The sequence below is a fragment of the Dasypus novemcinctus genome, chromosome 21 (genome assembly GCF_030445035.2).
Source record: "Dasypus novemcinctus isolate mDasNov1 chromosome 21, mDasNov1.1.hap2, whole genome shotgun sequence".
Lineage (NCBI taxonomy): Eukaryota > Metazoa > Chordata > Mammalia > Cingulata > Dasypodidae > Dasypus > Dasypus novemcinctus.
Window position 1 is genome coordinate 82,479,152 of NC_080693.1, and position 14,803 is coordinate 82,493,954.

A 14,803-nucleotide genomic window follows, 5' to 3' on the forward strand; every position below is an offset into this window, starting at 1 on the left:
CCGAGGCACCCAGACCCCCCGAGGAGGCCCAAGCCCCCCGTGGGGTAGGGGAGGCCCTGGGCCCCAGCCCGGAGGGGTCCAGGCCTGGTGTTCCCCACCCCCCTTCCCACCCCCGTGGACGTGGCCTTAGGGCAGTCAGGTTCCTGGGCCCCGCCGGGGGGCTCCTCATGCCCACCCTCCTCTCTCCCAGGAGGCCGTTAGCCAGCCCACACCTGCACCGTGGCTCTGTCTCCTTGTCGTCTGGGCCAGCGTGGGACAGGAGGCCCTTGGGTGACCCACCATCGAGGGGCATGGGGAAGCCCCCTCCTCTGAGCTCCTCAGGGTCAGCATGTGGTCACCACGGCGGCCACAGCACGTCACGCCCAAGGGTGACCAGTCACGCCCCGGGGCCAGGGGCCTCCTCCAATCGGAAGTCTAATTTCGGGGCTGAGGCGGGGTGGGCCGCCTAGCAGACCCCCAGGAGGTAGATGGAACTTGCTTCTCCACTTGCTTCCCAGAGGAGGACCCAGCGCCCCGGGTCAGATCCCCCCTTTTAGGGGACCCTCACATATATCACGCCACCTGGTATTCAGCTGACAGGCAGGCTTAGCTCCCCCTCCCGCGGAACCCAAGGCCCTCCCAGGTCCTGGGGGCCAAGGCGGCCCTGGCCCCCCCAGCTTGCAGGGACAGCTGAACTTGCACACTGGTTTAAACTCACTTTCCGGGGGGGCAGCAGCCCTTGGGAGGGGGTAGGAAGGACAGGCCCAGGTGGCTTTCTGAGCACGTCCTGGGATCTGAGCTTATCTCCCACTGCAGGCACCCCCACAGCGAGCGTCCCTGGGGCCCCCGGGGGAGCAGCAGAGGGCTGGGGAGCTCCGGGGAGCTGAGCAGAGGCTGCGCACAGGGGGGTATGAGGCTCCCGCTGCTGCTCTGCTGGGCCACGCTGGGTGAGCCCGGGGGCACCGGGGTGGGGCCTGCAGGCAAGCCGTGAGGAGACCCGCTTGGGGTATGGGGGGCTGGGGGGCACAGGAGAGGCAGGAGCTGAAGTCGTGGGCACCCCGGGGTCACCGGGCAGGGCCTCAACCACCCCCGTGCGCCATCCAGCCCAGAGCTGCAAGGCTCCGGAGAGCACCTGTGGGTGCAGGTGCTTCGGGGTCTCTCGAGGCCCCCGATCCCCCGTCCGAGGCTCCCTGGGCTCCCTGCGCCTCCCCTCCACCTGCCCCCTCCTTACCACCCTCCCCTCTTTTACAGCCACCAGCGGCTTCTCCAAAGAGCAGGCAGAAGGTGAGTGCTCAGAGCCCACCCCGTGGGTGCCTTGCCCGGGGGCGAGCCTGCGGGTTGGGGGGCAGTGCAGCTGGCCGGCAATCGGATGGTTCTGGAACCCCGCCTGGGGAACAGGGCCCCAGCCCAGGCAAGTGGGAGGGCCTTGGAAGAAAGGGGAAGTTGAGGCTCCCACCCCAAGAGGGCGTCGGCGACATGGGTCCCACAAACCGCCCACGGGGTCGGGGACCAGGGAGGAGGGGACGCCGGGAAAGGTGGCCGCCAGCCCCCGCCCCGCGTCCCCCCTCAGGCTGTCCGCTCGGCTTTTCTGCGCGTCCTTCCCTCTCCCCCTCGCCCCCAGCTGTGGCCCTTGGGTGGGTTAAGGCTGGGGGTTACTCTTCCTCCTCCTCTCGTCCCTGCCAGCCCCCTGCCCTGTGTTGCCGGGCCAGGCATCCCGTCACCATTTCACTTAAGGGCAAGGACCAGGAAATGTGAGGCGGGTCTTGCTTGAAAGAGGTGCAGGCTGAACTATCATTTCCTCATTTGTTTTAAAAATAAGCCCCCTAAAAGGAGCGCGGAGCCGCAGCTGCTGCAGCTGGGGAAGTACCTGGGGGGGGGGGGGGGGCGCCAGCTTCCCTTCCTGGCCTCTGACTTCTCGACAACTGAGTCCTGCTAACTAAACTCCTAAGAGACCGATAAATCACGCACATTGGTTGAGCCCCTGTTTTGGGCCGGGCGCTGTTCTGGTCTCTAAGGACACAGGGGGCCCAGCAACAAAACCAAGACGTCCGCCCTGGCGGGGCTCACATTCTAGGGGCCGAGGGGGGCAGATGATCGCAAGAGAAAATCGTCTGGCATGTGATAGAGCCGGGTCGGTTACAGAGAGAAACCAACAGGGAAGAGGGAGAGGGGCTGTGGGATGGGGGGCATTTCCTGGGCGAGGGACGTTGGGGAAATTGTTGCTAAGAAGGGGACAGCCGAGCAAGGACTACGGGAGGTGACCGAGCAGGATGGGAAGGGCGAGGGGCCCCGTGGGGCCAGATGTGGGGCGGGGGCTGGGTGAGGTTAGGGGTGGGCACACATCTGCTGTGGAGGGCCCAGGGGGTAGAGCAGGGGATGTGATCTGATTTGCCCCCGATGGGCTCATTTTGGCTTCTACGTTGAGAAGAGACAGGAGAGAGATGGGGTGATGGTGCAGGGGTGGGGAGAAGGGGGTGTCCTGGGGGGCAGGCAGCAGCTGTTGCTGATGGCGGGGATGGGAAAGAGCAAGTAGAGGCGAGGCCAAAGGGACTGGCCCGATGGACGAGAGGGGCAGCCTTAGGGGAAGACTAAGTGGGAGCGAGGGCCTGGGCACAAGGAAACTGGACTGCTGGGAACCAAAGGGCCTGGAGACTGGGCCAGTTATCTCTGTGTGTGCACTTTTCAGCAGTCGAAGGTTTACAGAAAAATGATGCAGATACAGAGTTCCCGAATTCCCCAGTTATCCCTGTTAACTTTTTGCATTAGTGTGGTGTATTTGTTATAACTGATGAACCAGTATTACTAGAATGAGATTATCAGCTCAAGTCCGTAGTTCATAGTCACATTGGGATTCACTCTCGGTGCCGTATGGTTCTACATTTATTTGTTTGTTTTTAATTTTGTGATTGCGTATGTACAGAAGAGAATTTCCCATTTTAACCATTTTCAGATATCCAGTTATCTCTGTGTGTTGTGAAATCCCCAAGAATTTCAGCAAGTGCCCTTTTGTGAGTAGTAGGAATCGGTAAAAATCTTCATGGAAAGGTGGGAGTGCCCGGAACTTTCTAGATGACTAACCCGGAAGGGCAGATGGACAAGCCTGAAGATGTGAGGGCCAAGGCCGCTGTGTTAGGGGGGAGGGAGGTTGCCCACCCTTGTCCCAGCCCGGTGCCCTGGGACCCTGCTCTGGGCCGGTTTCCAGGAAAGGTGGGGGAGGGGGGGCGCCCAGGCTGGCATCCAGAGACCTGGAGACAGGATTTGGGGGTTGGGGTGGCTGGGAGGTGGCAAAAGGGGGCCTGCAGGACCCTATAAGGCTTGGAGCGCGGGCGAGGGGTCCTTGGGGACTGCCGTGAACTCGACACCCAGTTCCCTTCCCGAGGGAGGGACACGCGGCAGGAAGACAGATTTAAACTGGAGGTTCTCGCCTGAGAGGGGGCAAGGCCACTGACGATTAGCCTACACTTCCTCCTGAACCAGCTGGCTGTGCCCCAGAGCAAGGTTCTAGATCATTCCACGACTCCCTTGCAGGGGTGGGCTGCTGGTTCAAAAGCAGATCCAGATCCCCAGGGCCTTCCTCAAGTCTCAGGAGCCGGCATCTCCGGGAGCGGGATGCCGGGAGCTCCGGGCTGTCCCTGGAGGGAGGGGCCGCCCCGCTTCTGGCCGCACCTGACGCCCCCTGGACGCGCCCCCTCCCCCCTCCTGCCTGTCCCAGGAGACCCGGGGCAGCAGCCCAGGGCTCTGCACAGGTGATGGAGTTTAAATGGTCGGCCACCTTTGATTGGTGGGCCCGATCCACAGACTGACCAATCAAAAGACACAGAGGAGAAGAAGCGAAGGCTCAGGGCAGGTCAAAAAACCACCCTGGGATTCATGCAAATCGGCTTCTATGAAGGACCCGTGAATGAAAACGAAGGGGCCATTTTTATCTTTTTAAGTCATATCCCTTCACGAAGGGAGGGAAAAAAAGGGGGCACCCACACTTTGCCCCTGGGCCCCGTGGCCCCCCGGGGAGGCAGGGTTTTGGCCGTCGGCTCCTCCCGGGCTCTGAGCAGGCCTTCTGGCCCCACACTCAGCACCTACTAAATTAACAGCAGCAGTCAGCAAGAGGGGCGTGTAGCTTTCGCCCCGATGATAATTTTATTTTTTTCAAAGACTTTGCATGAAAACCCATTTGGAAAAGAGAGAGAGAGGAAGGGGGAGGGAGGAAACTATATTCAGAAGAAAACAAGTTACAAACGGTGTGGGCAGCCCTGGGCAGGGAGGAGCCCTCATTCTAGAAGGCGGGGAGGCTGCTAGACCGCGGGTTCTCCCGCCTGTGGGGTGGGCTGTCCGCCCTGGTGAGCACTCAGGGTGCTGAGCAGGTCCCCAGCCTCCAGCCCCTGGTACCAGTGGCGCCCCCCAGCTGGGTGTGGCACACACCCGTCTCTGGCATTGCCAAATACCCCCCGGGCGGGGAGCACGGTCACCCCTGGGTGAGACCTGCCGAGCGGGAAGGAAATAGGCTGAGTGGCCAGAAACGCCGGGATTCCCAGGAAACGGCTTTCGAGAAGGCTGGAGTCCGGCTGGTGGGTTCTCTGCTGAGTGGGCAGTTTGGCCGCAGAGCAGGCAAGGTCAAGGCGGAGGAAGCCTGAGCTCCTTCCACCACGGCAGGCCGCTCATGCCTTCCGGCACCCGGGCGCTCTCGGCCCTTGGCTCGCTTTGCCCCCCAAGCGCACTCTTCCCGGGCACACACCGCCCACAGCACACGTCCTCCCCTGTCACCCGCGGGGCCGGCCTGCTCCCCACGGGCGACACGGGGCCCTGACTTTTTTTTTTTTATCTTTTAATTTTTTATTATCTTTTTTAAAAAAAGATACGTAGATCACACAGAATGTTACATTAAAAAACATTAGAAGTTCCCATATACCCCACCCCTCCCACATGGACAACCCCTTTCATCAGTGTGGTACGCTCGTTGGGTCCACGGCCCCTACATCAAGCCGTCTCCTGCCTCGGTGGACACCAGTGCCTGCCCACAAAGCAGGAACGTCCCTGGCAAGCAGTTGCAGGTCTGGACCGCGCTGCGGGACAAGTGGGGGGGAGCGGGGGTCCATCCCGGGCCTGGGGAGGAGAGGTGTCCGGGTGGGAGCGCGCTCTGACCCTCTGATCGCCTCCGGCTCTGCAACCCCACCTCCCCCGGGGGCCTCCTGCGGCCCTGGCCCTGCACCTCCGTGGACCCCCACCCACCCCCGCCCTGCCTGCCCCCGCCTCTTTTAGCCCAGGTGCCCACCGCCCTCCGTCCCAGCTCCCAGGTGAGGCTGGCGGGCGCTGAGGTCCTCGTGGCTCTGGACCCCCCTCACCCCCTGCTGCGAGGAAAGCCCCAGCTCTGGGGTGCTGCTCCCCAAGGGCGACCTGGACTCCTCGACTCACGTGTCGGCCCTCATCGCCCACCGGGGCGGGCGCCAGACTTCAGCATCCAGCCTGAGGATTTCGCTTGAGTGGCTCACCTGGCCACCGCGGTCCCTGTCTGGTCTCCTGCCACGGCTAGGGGTGTGGGGGGCAGAAGTGAACCCCCTTTCCCTGCCACCCACAGGCCACCGCCACCAGCTGCCCAATGAGAGGCCAACGTCCCAACCTCCCAGCCCAGGCCCCGGGCCTTTTACCCAAGTCCTAATTCTATTTTATTGTCACAGAAAAATACTCTGGGCAGAAAGGGCCTAAGCCCCGGAGACCGTCTCGCGGCATTTTCTTGGTTTCTTTTCTTACTGAGGTCAAAGTCGCGTAACATAAAACGAACCATTCCGAGGTGGCCTGTAGTACATTTACGATGTTGGGCAACCATCGCCACTATCTACTTCAGAACATTTTCATCACCCCAGAAGGAAACCATGAACCAGCTCAGCAGTTACCCCCCCCCCAGCCACTGGCCACTGGCCCCCCGATAGACCTATTGCGGCCATTTCATGTAAATGGGATCCTACACCAGGTGCCTCTTGTGGGCCAGGCTTCTTGCCTTTAGTGTAATGTTTTCGAGTTCACCCTAGTTGTGGTGCAGGGCAGAACGCCATCTTTTTTTTTGAGGTACCGGAGCTGGAGATTGAACCCAGGACCTTGTATGTGGGAGGCCTGAGTTGGTTGTGTTATTTGTTTGCTTATTGTTTCCTTTTTTTTTAGGAGGCACCAGGGATGGAACCCGGGACCTCCCTTGTGGGAAGGAGGCGCTCAACCACTTGAGCCACATCCACTCCCCCATTCCTTTATTTATTTTTAAAAAGATTTATTTCTCTCCCCTTTGCCCCTGTTGTCTTCTCTCTGTGTCCATTCCCTGTGTGTTCTTCTGTGTCCACTTGCATTCTTGTCTTGCAAGAATGCTTTTTTTGTTGCTGTCATCTTGCTGTGTCAGCTCTCAGTGTGTGTTGCCGCTCCTGGACAGGCTGTGCTTTTTTGCATGGGGCGGCTCTCCTTACGGGGCGCACTCCTTGCGCGTGGGGCTCTCCTACGCGGGGACACCCCTGCGTGGCAGGGCACTCCTTGCACGCATCAGCACTGCGCGTGGGCCAGCTCCACACGGGTCAAGGAGGCCCGGGGTTTGAACCGCGGACCTCCCATGTGGTAGACGGACAATCAGTTGAGCCAAACCTGCTTGCCCCCCATTCCTTTATACCGCCGTGTAATACCCCGTTGTCCCGACAGAACGCATCTTGTTTATCCACCATCAGCTGATGGGCACTCAGGTTGTCTCCCCCTTTTGGCTATGGGGGATCCTGCTGCCATGAGCATGTGTGTGCGTGTGTGTGTGACTCGCTGCTGTCAGGTGTGCAGTTTGGGTAGCTACCTGGGGGTGGGATCTCTGTTTCACTTTCGGAGGAGCTGCCGACCCAGTGTCTTCGCATGGTCCTTACTCGGTGCTGGCTTCCTCCTCCCCAGAACTCCTCCCCGAGGTCTTCATCGCCTACGAGGTCCTCGAGGTCTTCCCCAAAGGCCGCCTCGTCATCATAACGTGCCACGCCCCCCAGGCGTCCCCGCCCGTCACCTACTCACTCTGGGGGACCCAGGGCATCCAGGTAACCAAGAAGACAGTGAAGACCAGGCAGCCGACCTCCTTCGCCATCAACGTCACCCTCAAGTCCAGGCCCGACCTGCTCACCTACTCCTGCCAGGCGGCCACCACCTCGTGGGCGGGCAGCGTCAGCGCCCCGCTGCAGATGTACTGGGAGCTGTGGGCCAGTGAGTGCGGGCTCAGGGCGGGGAGCCGGGTGGGGAGCCCGGCGGGGGTCCTCCGACTCCAGGACCCTCAAGCCTGCAGGGCCAGGTCACAGGGCCGGGGGGCCCTGGCTGAGCCGCCCTGGAGGGCAGGGGCGAGGTTCGGCTCTAGAAGTAGAAGCTTTTAAAGCTGGAGGAGGTGAGAAAGTTGCCCCAGCAGCAGCAGCAAAGCAGCTCCGGGCCCGGGCTGCTCCCAATCTCCCCACCCCTGCTCAAATCTTAACCCCATGTCCTCATGTGTGGGAGCCCAGATGTGTTCCCTGACCTACGGTGGGACAGAGACCCTGACCTCCACCCATTCCTTGTCCCTCTTCCCCCATGAAAACACAGGGGGCACAGCCTAGGCTGGGGGCTCAACTCAAGTCCTGCAGCCTCTCTGGGCCCCTTCCTTTGGGAAATGATGGCACAGAGTCCTAGTGATGTTGACCAAATGACAAAAAAACCATGGCAGTACTGAGAAGATTAAATGGAAGCTTTTGGTGGGTGGTGCATAAGGGACAAGGGGTAATGACTGCTTTGTGGGTTTTTTTAGATTTATCTCTCTCCCCCTCCCCCGTTGTCTGCTGTCTGTGTCCACTCGCTGTGTGTTCTTCTGCATCCACTTGCGTTATCCGGCGGCACTGGGAAACTGCATCTCTTTTTTGTTGCGTCATCTTGCTGTGTCAGCTCTCCATGTGTGCAGCACCACTCCTGGGCGGGCTGCGCTTTTTCATGCAGGGTGGCTCTCCTTACGGGGCAGACACCTTGCGCATGGGGCTCCCCTATGCGGGGGACACCCCTGCGTGGCAGGGCAGTCCTTGTGTGCGGCTGCACTGCACGTGGGCCAGCTCACCACACGGGTCAGGAGGTCCTGGGGATCAAACCCTGGACCCCCCCTATGGTAGGCAGACGCTCTACCAGTTGAGCCACGACCACTTCCCATGGGGCAATGGTGGTCATGCTTAGGCTGAAGGCCAGGAGAGATTCCAAAATCTAGACAGTTCTTGTCTTGAAGGAGCCAAGGCTGGAAGAAATAACCTGGATTGCCAGTTGAATTTTGCATAGGCCATACCTATTAGCCTTACATTTTTCACTGTTTATCTGAAACTTAAATTTAACTGGGTGTCCTGTATTCTTATTTGCTAAATCTGGCAACCCAAGAGATAACACACAGGAATAAACCCAAATGTGATGTTGCGTGGTACCATCTGCAGAGTTGACATTCAGACACCAGGCAGAGGGAGAAATCCAGACGGCTGCCTAGGGGAGGCAGCAGCAGAGCTAAGCCACTAGGCTCCTGCCACTTTTGTATTGAGGGGAACTTCTTTGCGGTCTGGGAGTGGGGGCAGCACAGAGTGGCCATCCATGCCTGTGCCACCCTCTGCCACCCCACCAGAGCCGGTGTCCCAGCCACAAGCCAACTTCACCCTGATGGACCAAGAGTCCGACCTCAGGATGGAGGTGTCTTGCTGGGTGCCCTCGGGCAGCCCCCCGATCACCTACAGCCTGGTCGGGAAGGACGGGCGTGTCCACCTGCAGCAGACCCCGCGCCACGGGCAGCGCGCCAACTTCTCCTTCCCGCTGACCCAGACTTCACACTGGCTCCAGTGCCAGGCCCGCAACGACATCAGTATCGAGTCCAGTGCCTTCGAGCTGGTGCCCCCAGGTGAGAGGGCCCCTGACTCCCAAGGGGCAGCTGGCCCTGCTGGGGTGGGAGGGGGCCGTGCTGGGGCGTCCAGGAGCTGGGCTGGTAGCAGGCGCAGCAGCTTCTCCCCTGCTCCCTGAGCAGCCGTGCCTGCCCCGACCAGTCGCCTCCCGCACAGGAGAGCTGCCCCGGGGCCCTGCCGTGCTGCTGGTCAGCAGCCTCACCTGCATTGCCGCCATCACATCTGGAATGCTGGGCTGGGCCCTGCGGCCCAGGTAGGAAGTGGGTGCTGGCCCGGGAGGGGCGAGGACTGGCGGGGCTGCTGCCCCTGGCAGTGGGGGTGGGTCTGTTGGTCAGGGCTGCTCTGGGGACAACCTACGGCCGTATCCTGAGGACCTGTGTGTGCCAGGTACCAGGTGCTGGCCCGCTGGCCCTGCTACAGTCAGCTGCCCTCCGGGCGGGGCACTGGCCCACCTTCCTTCGGGGGGCTGAGGAGGGAGGCTGGCGGAGCCAGGGACTTCTGCCCTCTGGGAATGGCGTCGGTCAGGCGGTGGCAGGGGCCGGCCCTGGGCCTCCCGGGGTCCCCTCTCCAAGGCCATCGCTGCTTTGTAGAAGTGGCCAGGGCTTCAGTGCTGTCCCACCTCAGGTGCCACAGGTGTGCTGCACCTGCCCGTGGCCTCCCTCCTGGCTCTCCCCCTCCCTGCCCAGGAGCCTGCCCTTGGCACCCCAACCCCACTCTGGATTCCATCCTCCCAAGCCTCTGTCTTTCCCGAGGCCAGGTTCCCCCTGGGCCAGGCAGATCACCTGTCTGAGCCCCCCCGTTTGCCCTTCTCAGTGGTGCAGCTGCCCCTGCACTTTGCGGGGTGACTCAGCCACACGCCAACCCCCCCTCCAGCCAGGCCCCCAGATCCACTGGCGGCCTCGGAGGGGTGGCTGAGAGGCGCTCCTAACCTGGGGTCTTGGTTCCCTTGTCATCAAGGTTGTGACCAGAGACGCAGGCTGGCAGAGCCCTCCAGGGGAGCGGGTCCTGGCCCCCCTTCAACAGACCGGCCCCTGTAGAGAAGCCCAGCCCCCGGATTCTCGGCACCCCGCTGCCTTCGGCGAGCCCACAGTGCTGGCTTGGGGCGGAGGTGGGCTGCAGAGGGAAGGCGGGGCCAGGTGGCTGGAAAGGGGGCTGTGCGTGGGCCCCCGTCCTCACCTCTCAGCGGCTTTGTCGCCACCCAGGTCTGGGGAGGGGTTGACGGTGAAAAGGCCACCCAGGTCTGGGGAGGGGTTGACAGTGAAAAGGCCCAGCCGCTGGAGGGTCCAGGTCTGACCTGGTCATCCTTTTCTCCCCCACACCCGCTCCCTCCCCCTCCTCCAGTGGCACCCCATCTCCTGGTGGGGTCCTCTGGCTCCGCCTTCTCCCCTCCCCCCGCCCCTGCCTTCCCTGTTCCACCGGCTCTGGACCCGGCTTTGGGGAGGGGTGGGGGATGAAACTGGATTAAACTCTGCCCCCTGCATGTCACCCTGGGAACTTCTCTTCTGTTTTTCCACCATCTTGGGACATGGGACATGGGAATTGGGGCGGGGGGCGGGGGAGTCCTTGATCCCAGGGCATCCATCAGGGAGAAGGAAAGAAAAGTGCCACCGGCCTGGCAGGGATGGGGCCTCCAGCCTGGGCAGATGCTGGGGCTCTGAGTGGAATGGGGCGCCGAGGGGCCCGAGTGCTTACGGGTCTGGGTCCGGGCTGGTTAGGTCCAGACCGGATATCGGGTGGGCTTCCAGGAGGAGGAGACGAGGGTGGGGGTGGAGCAGGGGGATGGGGGACCCCCAGACAGTTCTGGGGCCCCAGCGGCAGGACCCTGAGCCCAGCTGGCCACGCCCTCCCAGCCCCCGATCCTCGAACCAGATCCCAGGGCCCACCCCCAGCGCCCCGAGCCCAGCCCGGCCCGCCCGCTGAGGGCGGCACTTTGCCCTCGGTCCCTGGGGCGCGCTGGCCACGCCCCCGGGGCGGGGCGGGCTCGGGGCGCCTGCGAGGCTCCCCGGCGGTCCGCGGGCGGCGGCGACGGCGGCGGAGGCGGCGGCGGTGACATGGAGAGCGGGGCCTACGGCGCGGCCAAGGCGGGCGGCACCTTCGACCTGCGGCGCTTCCTGGCGCAGCCCCAGGTCGTGGCGCGCGCCGCGTGCATGGTGAGCCCCGGGCGGGAGCGGGCCCCGAGCCGCGGGCAGCCCCCCGCCCAGGCCCCGCGCGGGCCTCCCGAGCCCTCCCGGCGACAGGTGCCCCGACCCCGGGAGCCCGGGCCCCGCCGCCCCCCCGCCCCGAGCTCTCGCCCGGGCCCCGCCGCCCTGCCCCTGCGCCCCGTTCCCGCCGCCCCCCGGGCACCCTCCCCTGACCCCGCGGCTCCCGGCCGGTCCCCGGGTCCCGGGCCCCGCCTGCGGCCCAGCGCGGGGTGGCGAGAGGCGCCGGGAGCAGGCCCGGCCGCCCTGCTGGCAGGGGGAGGGGCTGGGGGCAGCGCCGGGACAGGTGGCGGCGCCGCCGCTCGCAGCCGCGGGAGGCCGCCGGGAAGGGGCTTTCCGCGGCCACGTGGGGCGGGAGGGCGGGCGGGGCGGCCTGGCGCCCCGAGAGCAGACGGCGGCCCCGCTTCCCCGCCCAGGCCCGTGACCCCGGAACTTGCCCCCTCCCCATACACCGGGCTGCCGGGGACGTCCGTGACCTTGGACGACCGGTGGGCACAGCAGGGGGTTTCGCCGGGCGGCAGCGGGGCGGGCGCGGCCTGGGCCTTCGGAGGCCCCTGGCGGCGCCGCCCCCTCCCTGCCCGCCTGCGGGGTCTGGCCCGCCCGGCCCCGGGCTGTGTGCGGGGAGATGCCCAGCGGGGCGGGATGGCAGTGCCAGGCGTGGGGCGCCGCTGCTCCCGCGTCGCGGAGTTCCGGCTTCTCCCGGTAGCTGGGGGTGGGGCTGGTGGCCGCTCCTCCAGGTCCTGCCGAGCAGGGCCCTGTGCGTGCCAGCTGTGGGCAGGCCCCCACCGAGGGAGACGGGCGCCAGTGACCCCGGAGGTGGGATGGGGGCTGGGCAGTGACCTGGGAGTTAGGGGACGGGATGTGGTGACCTGGGCCCTCCAGGAGTTCTGCCGGGGGAGCCCCACCCCCAGGCCCCCTGGAGGTCTGAGTGTAGTACTCGGAGCCAGCGCCCTGTGCAGGCCAGACCCACTTCCCAGCAGGGGACCCACTGGAGCTCCCTCGGAGGGGTGGGACCAGGGTACTAAAGAGTCCGCAGTCTGTGCAGGGGAAGCTGGGGATTTGGGCCTGAGGGGGCTCCGGGGGGGGGGGGGGGAGCCCAGGTTTCAGCTGGGTGCACGGTCGGGGGGTGTGGGCAGCGCTTCCAGAAAGGCGGGGTGTTCTCCGGGGCTGGGGGAGAGCCCTAAGCCACATGCTGTCCTAATGACGCAGCGGGCAGCCCCTCCGGAGAGTCCCGTCTGCCCCCCTCCCCCGACCAGGCCTCCTGATGGTGACCTGGTGACGCCCAAGAGCCGCTGGCCCCTTGCCCCTGCCGCCCGGGAGGAGGGACCCGCCCCCGGAAGCACCGAGGAAGTTCAGGGGGGGCTGTGGGGCCTCCTCCAAAAGGGGAAGAGGAGGGGGGGCTCCTCAGACACCCCCGTCCCCGCAGGTCTTCGCCCTGATCGAGTTCTCCTGCATCTTCGCCGAGGGCTACACCAACACCCACGAAACCTCCGAGAAACACTGCGTGTTCAACCGCAACGAGGACGCGTGCCGCTACGGCGAGGCCATCGGCGTGCTGGCCTTCCTGGCCTCCGCCTTCTTCCTCGTGGTCGATGTCTATTTCCCCCAGATCAGCAACGCCACCGACCGCAAGTACCTGGTCGTCGGCGACCTGCTCTTCTCAGGTGTGGCCCGGGGGCACCTCCGTGGGGTCTGGGGAGAAGAGGGGCGCAACGTGGCCCTAGACCGGGTGCCCCCGGGGAGGGGGGAGGGGCTGTCCGTCTCAGGCGCGAGGGTTTCTCTCTGGCTGCTGGGAGCCGCTGGTATGGCGTGGGGAGCACGGGCTGGAGCCAGCCCCCCTGGAGGTGGACCCCCGGCCCGGCCAGCCTCGCCATCTCCCCCTGGTGCCCTGTGCTTCCGCGTGGGGCCTTCGCCTGACCCAGACGCTTCTGGGAGACGCCGGCCTTCGGGCGCTGACCCTCCCCTCCCACCAGCTCTCTGGACCTTCCTGTGGTTCATCGGCTTCTGCTTCCTCGCCAACCAGTGGGCGTCCACCAAGTCCGAAGACGTGCTGGTGGGGGCCGACTCCGCCCGGGCGGCCATCGCCTTCAGCTTCTTTTCCATCTTCTCCTGGGTAGGTGGTCCGGGGAGGGCCGGGACGGGCGGAGGGCCCCCTGCCCCTCGGCGCCCCCCGCAACCCCAACCCTGGTCTCGCGCAGGCCGCGCTGGCCTTCCTGGCCTACCAGCGCTACAGGGCGGGCGTGGAGGACTTTCTCCAGAACTACGTGGACCCCACCCCGGACCCCAGCTCGGCCTACGCCTCCTACCCGGGGGCGTCCGTGGACAACTACCAGCAGCCGCCCTTCACCCAGAACGCTGGGAGCGCCGAGGGCTATCAGCCGCCCCCCGTGTACTGAGCCGCGCCGGGACAGTAAGGGGCGGGGGGCGCCCCGGGTCCCCCCCCCCAGCCTGGACTTTCCTGAGCTCTCTGTGGGCTGGAGACCCACCCGCCTTCCTGGACGGGCCCAAAGCTCCTGGCCTGGGGGGGCGCCGCTCACACCTCAAGGGGCATTTTCTAGAAGAGGGTTTTTAGCGGAAGCATTTTCTCCTGGTTTTTCCTGACCCAGCCCAGCCTGGAGTCCCTAGAAGTGCCCCCATGCCGCCTGCCAAGTGCCTTAGCTTTGCCCCTCGGCCCAGGAGCTGCACCCGGGCCCCGGCTGCAGTGACCCAGGACCCTGCACCCAAGGTGGAGGGTGGGGGGCCTTTTCCTGCCTCGCCTGCTGCCGGAGCTGGGCTCTGAGCCCGCCCCCATCACTCAGGTCAGTCCCACCCACCTGGCTGGGTGCTGTGCCCCCAGCCCCCCCCCCACCCTGGGAGGGAGCAGCCTACCCTGCTGCCCGGTCCTGCTGTGTTGTCTGCCCACGCTGGGCTCACCTCTCTGTGCCAGGTGCCTCAAGGGCTGCCTTCCTGGCGGCCAGGGGAGGGGCAGCGGCCTCCGCTCCTTGCCCCCACCCCCTGGCAGCAGGGGGTGCTCTGCCTGACTGACCACACCCAGCTTTATGTAAATATTCTGCCACTTAGGTCAGGACCTGTGGGAGGGGGGCAGGAGGGTCCCGCCCCCAGCTGCCCTGAGTGACGGTGGGGGGGGGGCAGCAGGACACCCCTCAGGTTATTAAGCTGGTTTGGAGATGGAATAAAATAAACGTTTTTCTCATTCGTACTCAGTAGTCCAGCCTCACCCCATGGAATGGGGGTAGAAATCCCACCCAGGGTCTGCCTTGGGGGGTGGCTCTACGGAGGAGGGTGGACCTGGCCCCCCGCTGTGCCTGCGCCCACCCGCTCTCCCCTCCAGGGTCCCCGTGCTCATGCCACCCTCCGTGAACATCCTAAAATAGCTCTGTGCTCAGCTGTAAACACGGCTGGTGTTCTGGATCCTCGCCCCGGGCCTGCTGCTCCCTTCCTAGAAGTGCTCCCCGGAGCGCCCCCTTCCCCAGAGAGGGGGCTCAGCTGCCCAGGGGTCCTCCCCAGGGGGCAAGCCCACCCGTGCAGGAGAGGGCAGCAAACCCCAGCTTCCCCTCTGGGTAGTGATGGGCAGCTGCCAGCAGTGGGCCCCAACAGCTTCAAAACCCTGTGCACAAGAGAAACATGAGCGTGTGCGGTGAGAACTCAAAACCCAACGAGCCCTGCAGGAGCAAGCCGGGCTCCGGGACTTGCCCGCACTAAGGGACCACCAGGCCCCCCGGGTCAGAGGGGCAGCCG

The 14,803-nt window shown here is 64.6% G+C and overlaps 2 protein-coding genes across 4 annotated transcripts; both read left to right on the forward strand.

Annotated features, from left to right (window-relative positions):
* Window positions 1–802: 802 nt before the first annotated feature.
* Window positions 803–10,393, forward strand: C21H17orf99 (chromosome 21 C17orf99 homolog). 2 transcript variants are annotated; one of them, XR_009182558.2, is made up of 7 exons: window positions 803–926; window positions 1,231–1,263; window positions 6,886–7,185; window positions 8,597–8,866; window positions 9,024–9,120; window positions 9,825–10,069; window positions 10,106–10,393. XR_009182558.2 is itself a non-coding variant. In XM_004460430.4 (6 exons), the coding sequence occupies exons 1-6, from the start codon at window positions 890–892 to the stop codon at window positions 9,829–9,831; spliced, it is 744 nt and encodes a 247-aa protein (XP_004460487.1). In that variant the 5' UTR covers window positions 803–889; the 3' UTR covers window positions 9,832–10,393. The 2 variants fall into 2 exon arrangements, 1 of the variants encoding a protein (XP_004460487.1); XM_004460430.4 differs by having other exon boundaries at window positions 9,825–10,393.
* Window positions 10,394–10,864: 471 nt separating this feature from the next.
* Window positions 10,865–14,264, forward strand: SYNGR2 (synaptogyrin 2). Of its 2 annotated transcripts, none has more exons than XM_004460431.5 (4): window positions 10,865–11,017; window positions 12,492–12,729; window positions 13,039–13,178; window positions 13,264–14,264. In XM_004460431.5, the coding sequence occupies exons 1-4, from the start codon at window positions 10,919–10,921 to the stop codon at window positions 13,459–13,461; spliced, it is 675 nt and encodes a 224-aa protein (XP_004460488.1). In that variant the 5' UTR covers window positions 10,865–10,918; the 3' UTR covers window positions 13,462–14,264. The 2 variants fall into 2 exon arrangements, with proteins under 2 accessions (XP_004460488.1, XP_071066931.1); XM_071210830.1 differs by lacking the exon at window positions 10,865–11,017 and adding an exon at window positions 11,693–11,881.
* The last annotated feature ends 539 nt before the right edge of the window (window positions 14,265–14,803 follow it).

Excerpts from the sequence above, each read along its gene's own strand:
- C21H17orf99 (XM_004460430.4), top strand. The coding sequence starts at position 890 with ATGAGGCTCCCGCTGCTGCTCTGCTGGGCCACGCTGG. Across the intron at positions 1,264-6,885 it reads CTCCAAAGAGCAGGCAGAAG|AACTCCTCCCCGAGGTCTTC; the intron begins GTGAGTGCTCAG and ends CCTCCTCCCCAG. Across the intron at positions 8,867-9,023 it reads CTTCGAGCTGGTGCCCCCAG|GAGAGCTGCCCCGGGGCCCT; the intron begins GTGAGAGGGCCC and ends CCTCCCGCACAG.
- SYNGR2 (XM_071210830.1), top strand. The coding sequence starts at position 11,708 with ATGGCAGTGCCAGGCGTGGGGCGCCGCTGCTCCCGCGTCGCGGAGTTC. Across the intron at positions 11,882-12,491 it reads GGGCGCCAGTGACCCCGGAG|GTCTTCGCCCTGATCGAGTT; the intron begins GTGGGATGGGGG and ends CCGTCCCCGCAG. Across the intron at positions 13,179-13,263 it reads TCTTTTCCATCTTCTCCTGG|GCCGCGCTGGCCTTCCTGGC; the intron begins GTAGGTGGTCCG and ends GGTCTCGCGCAG.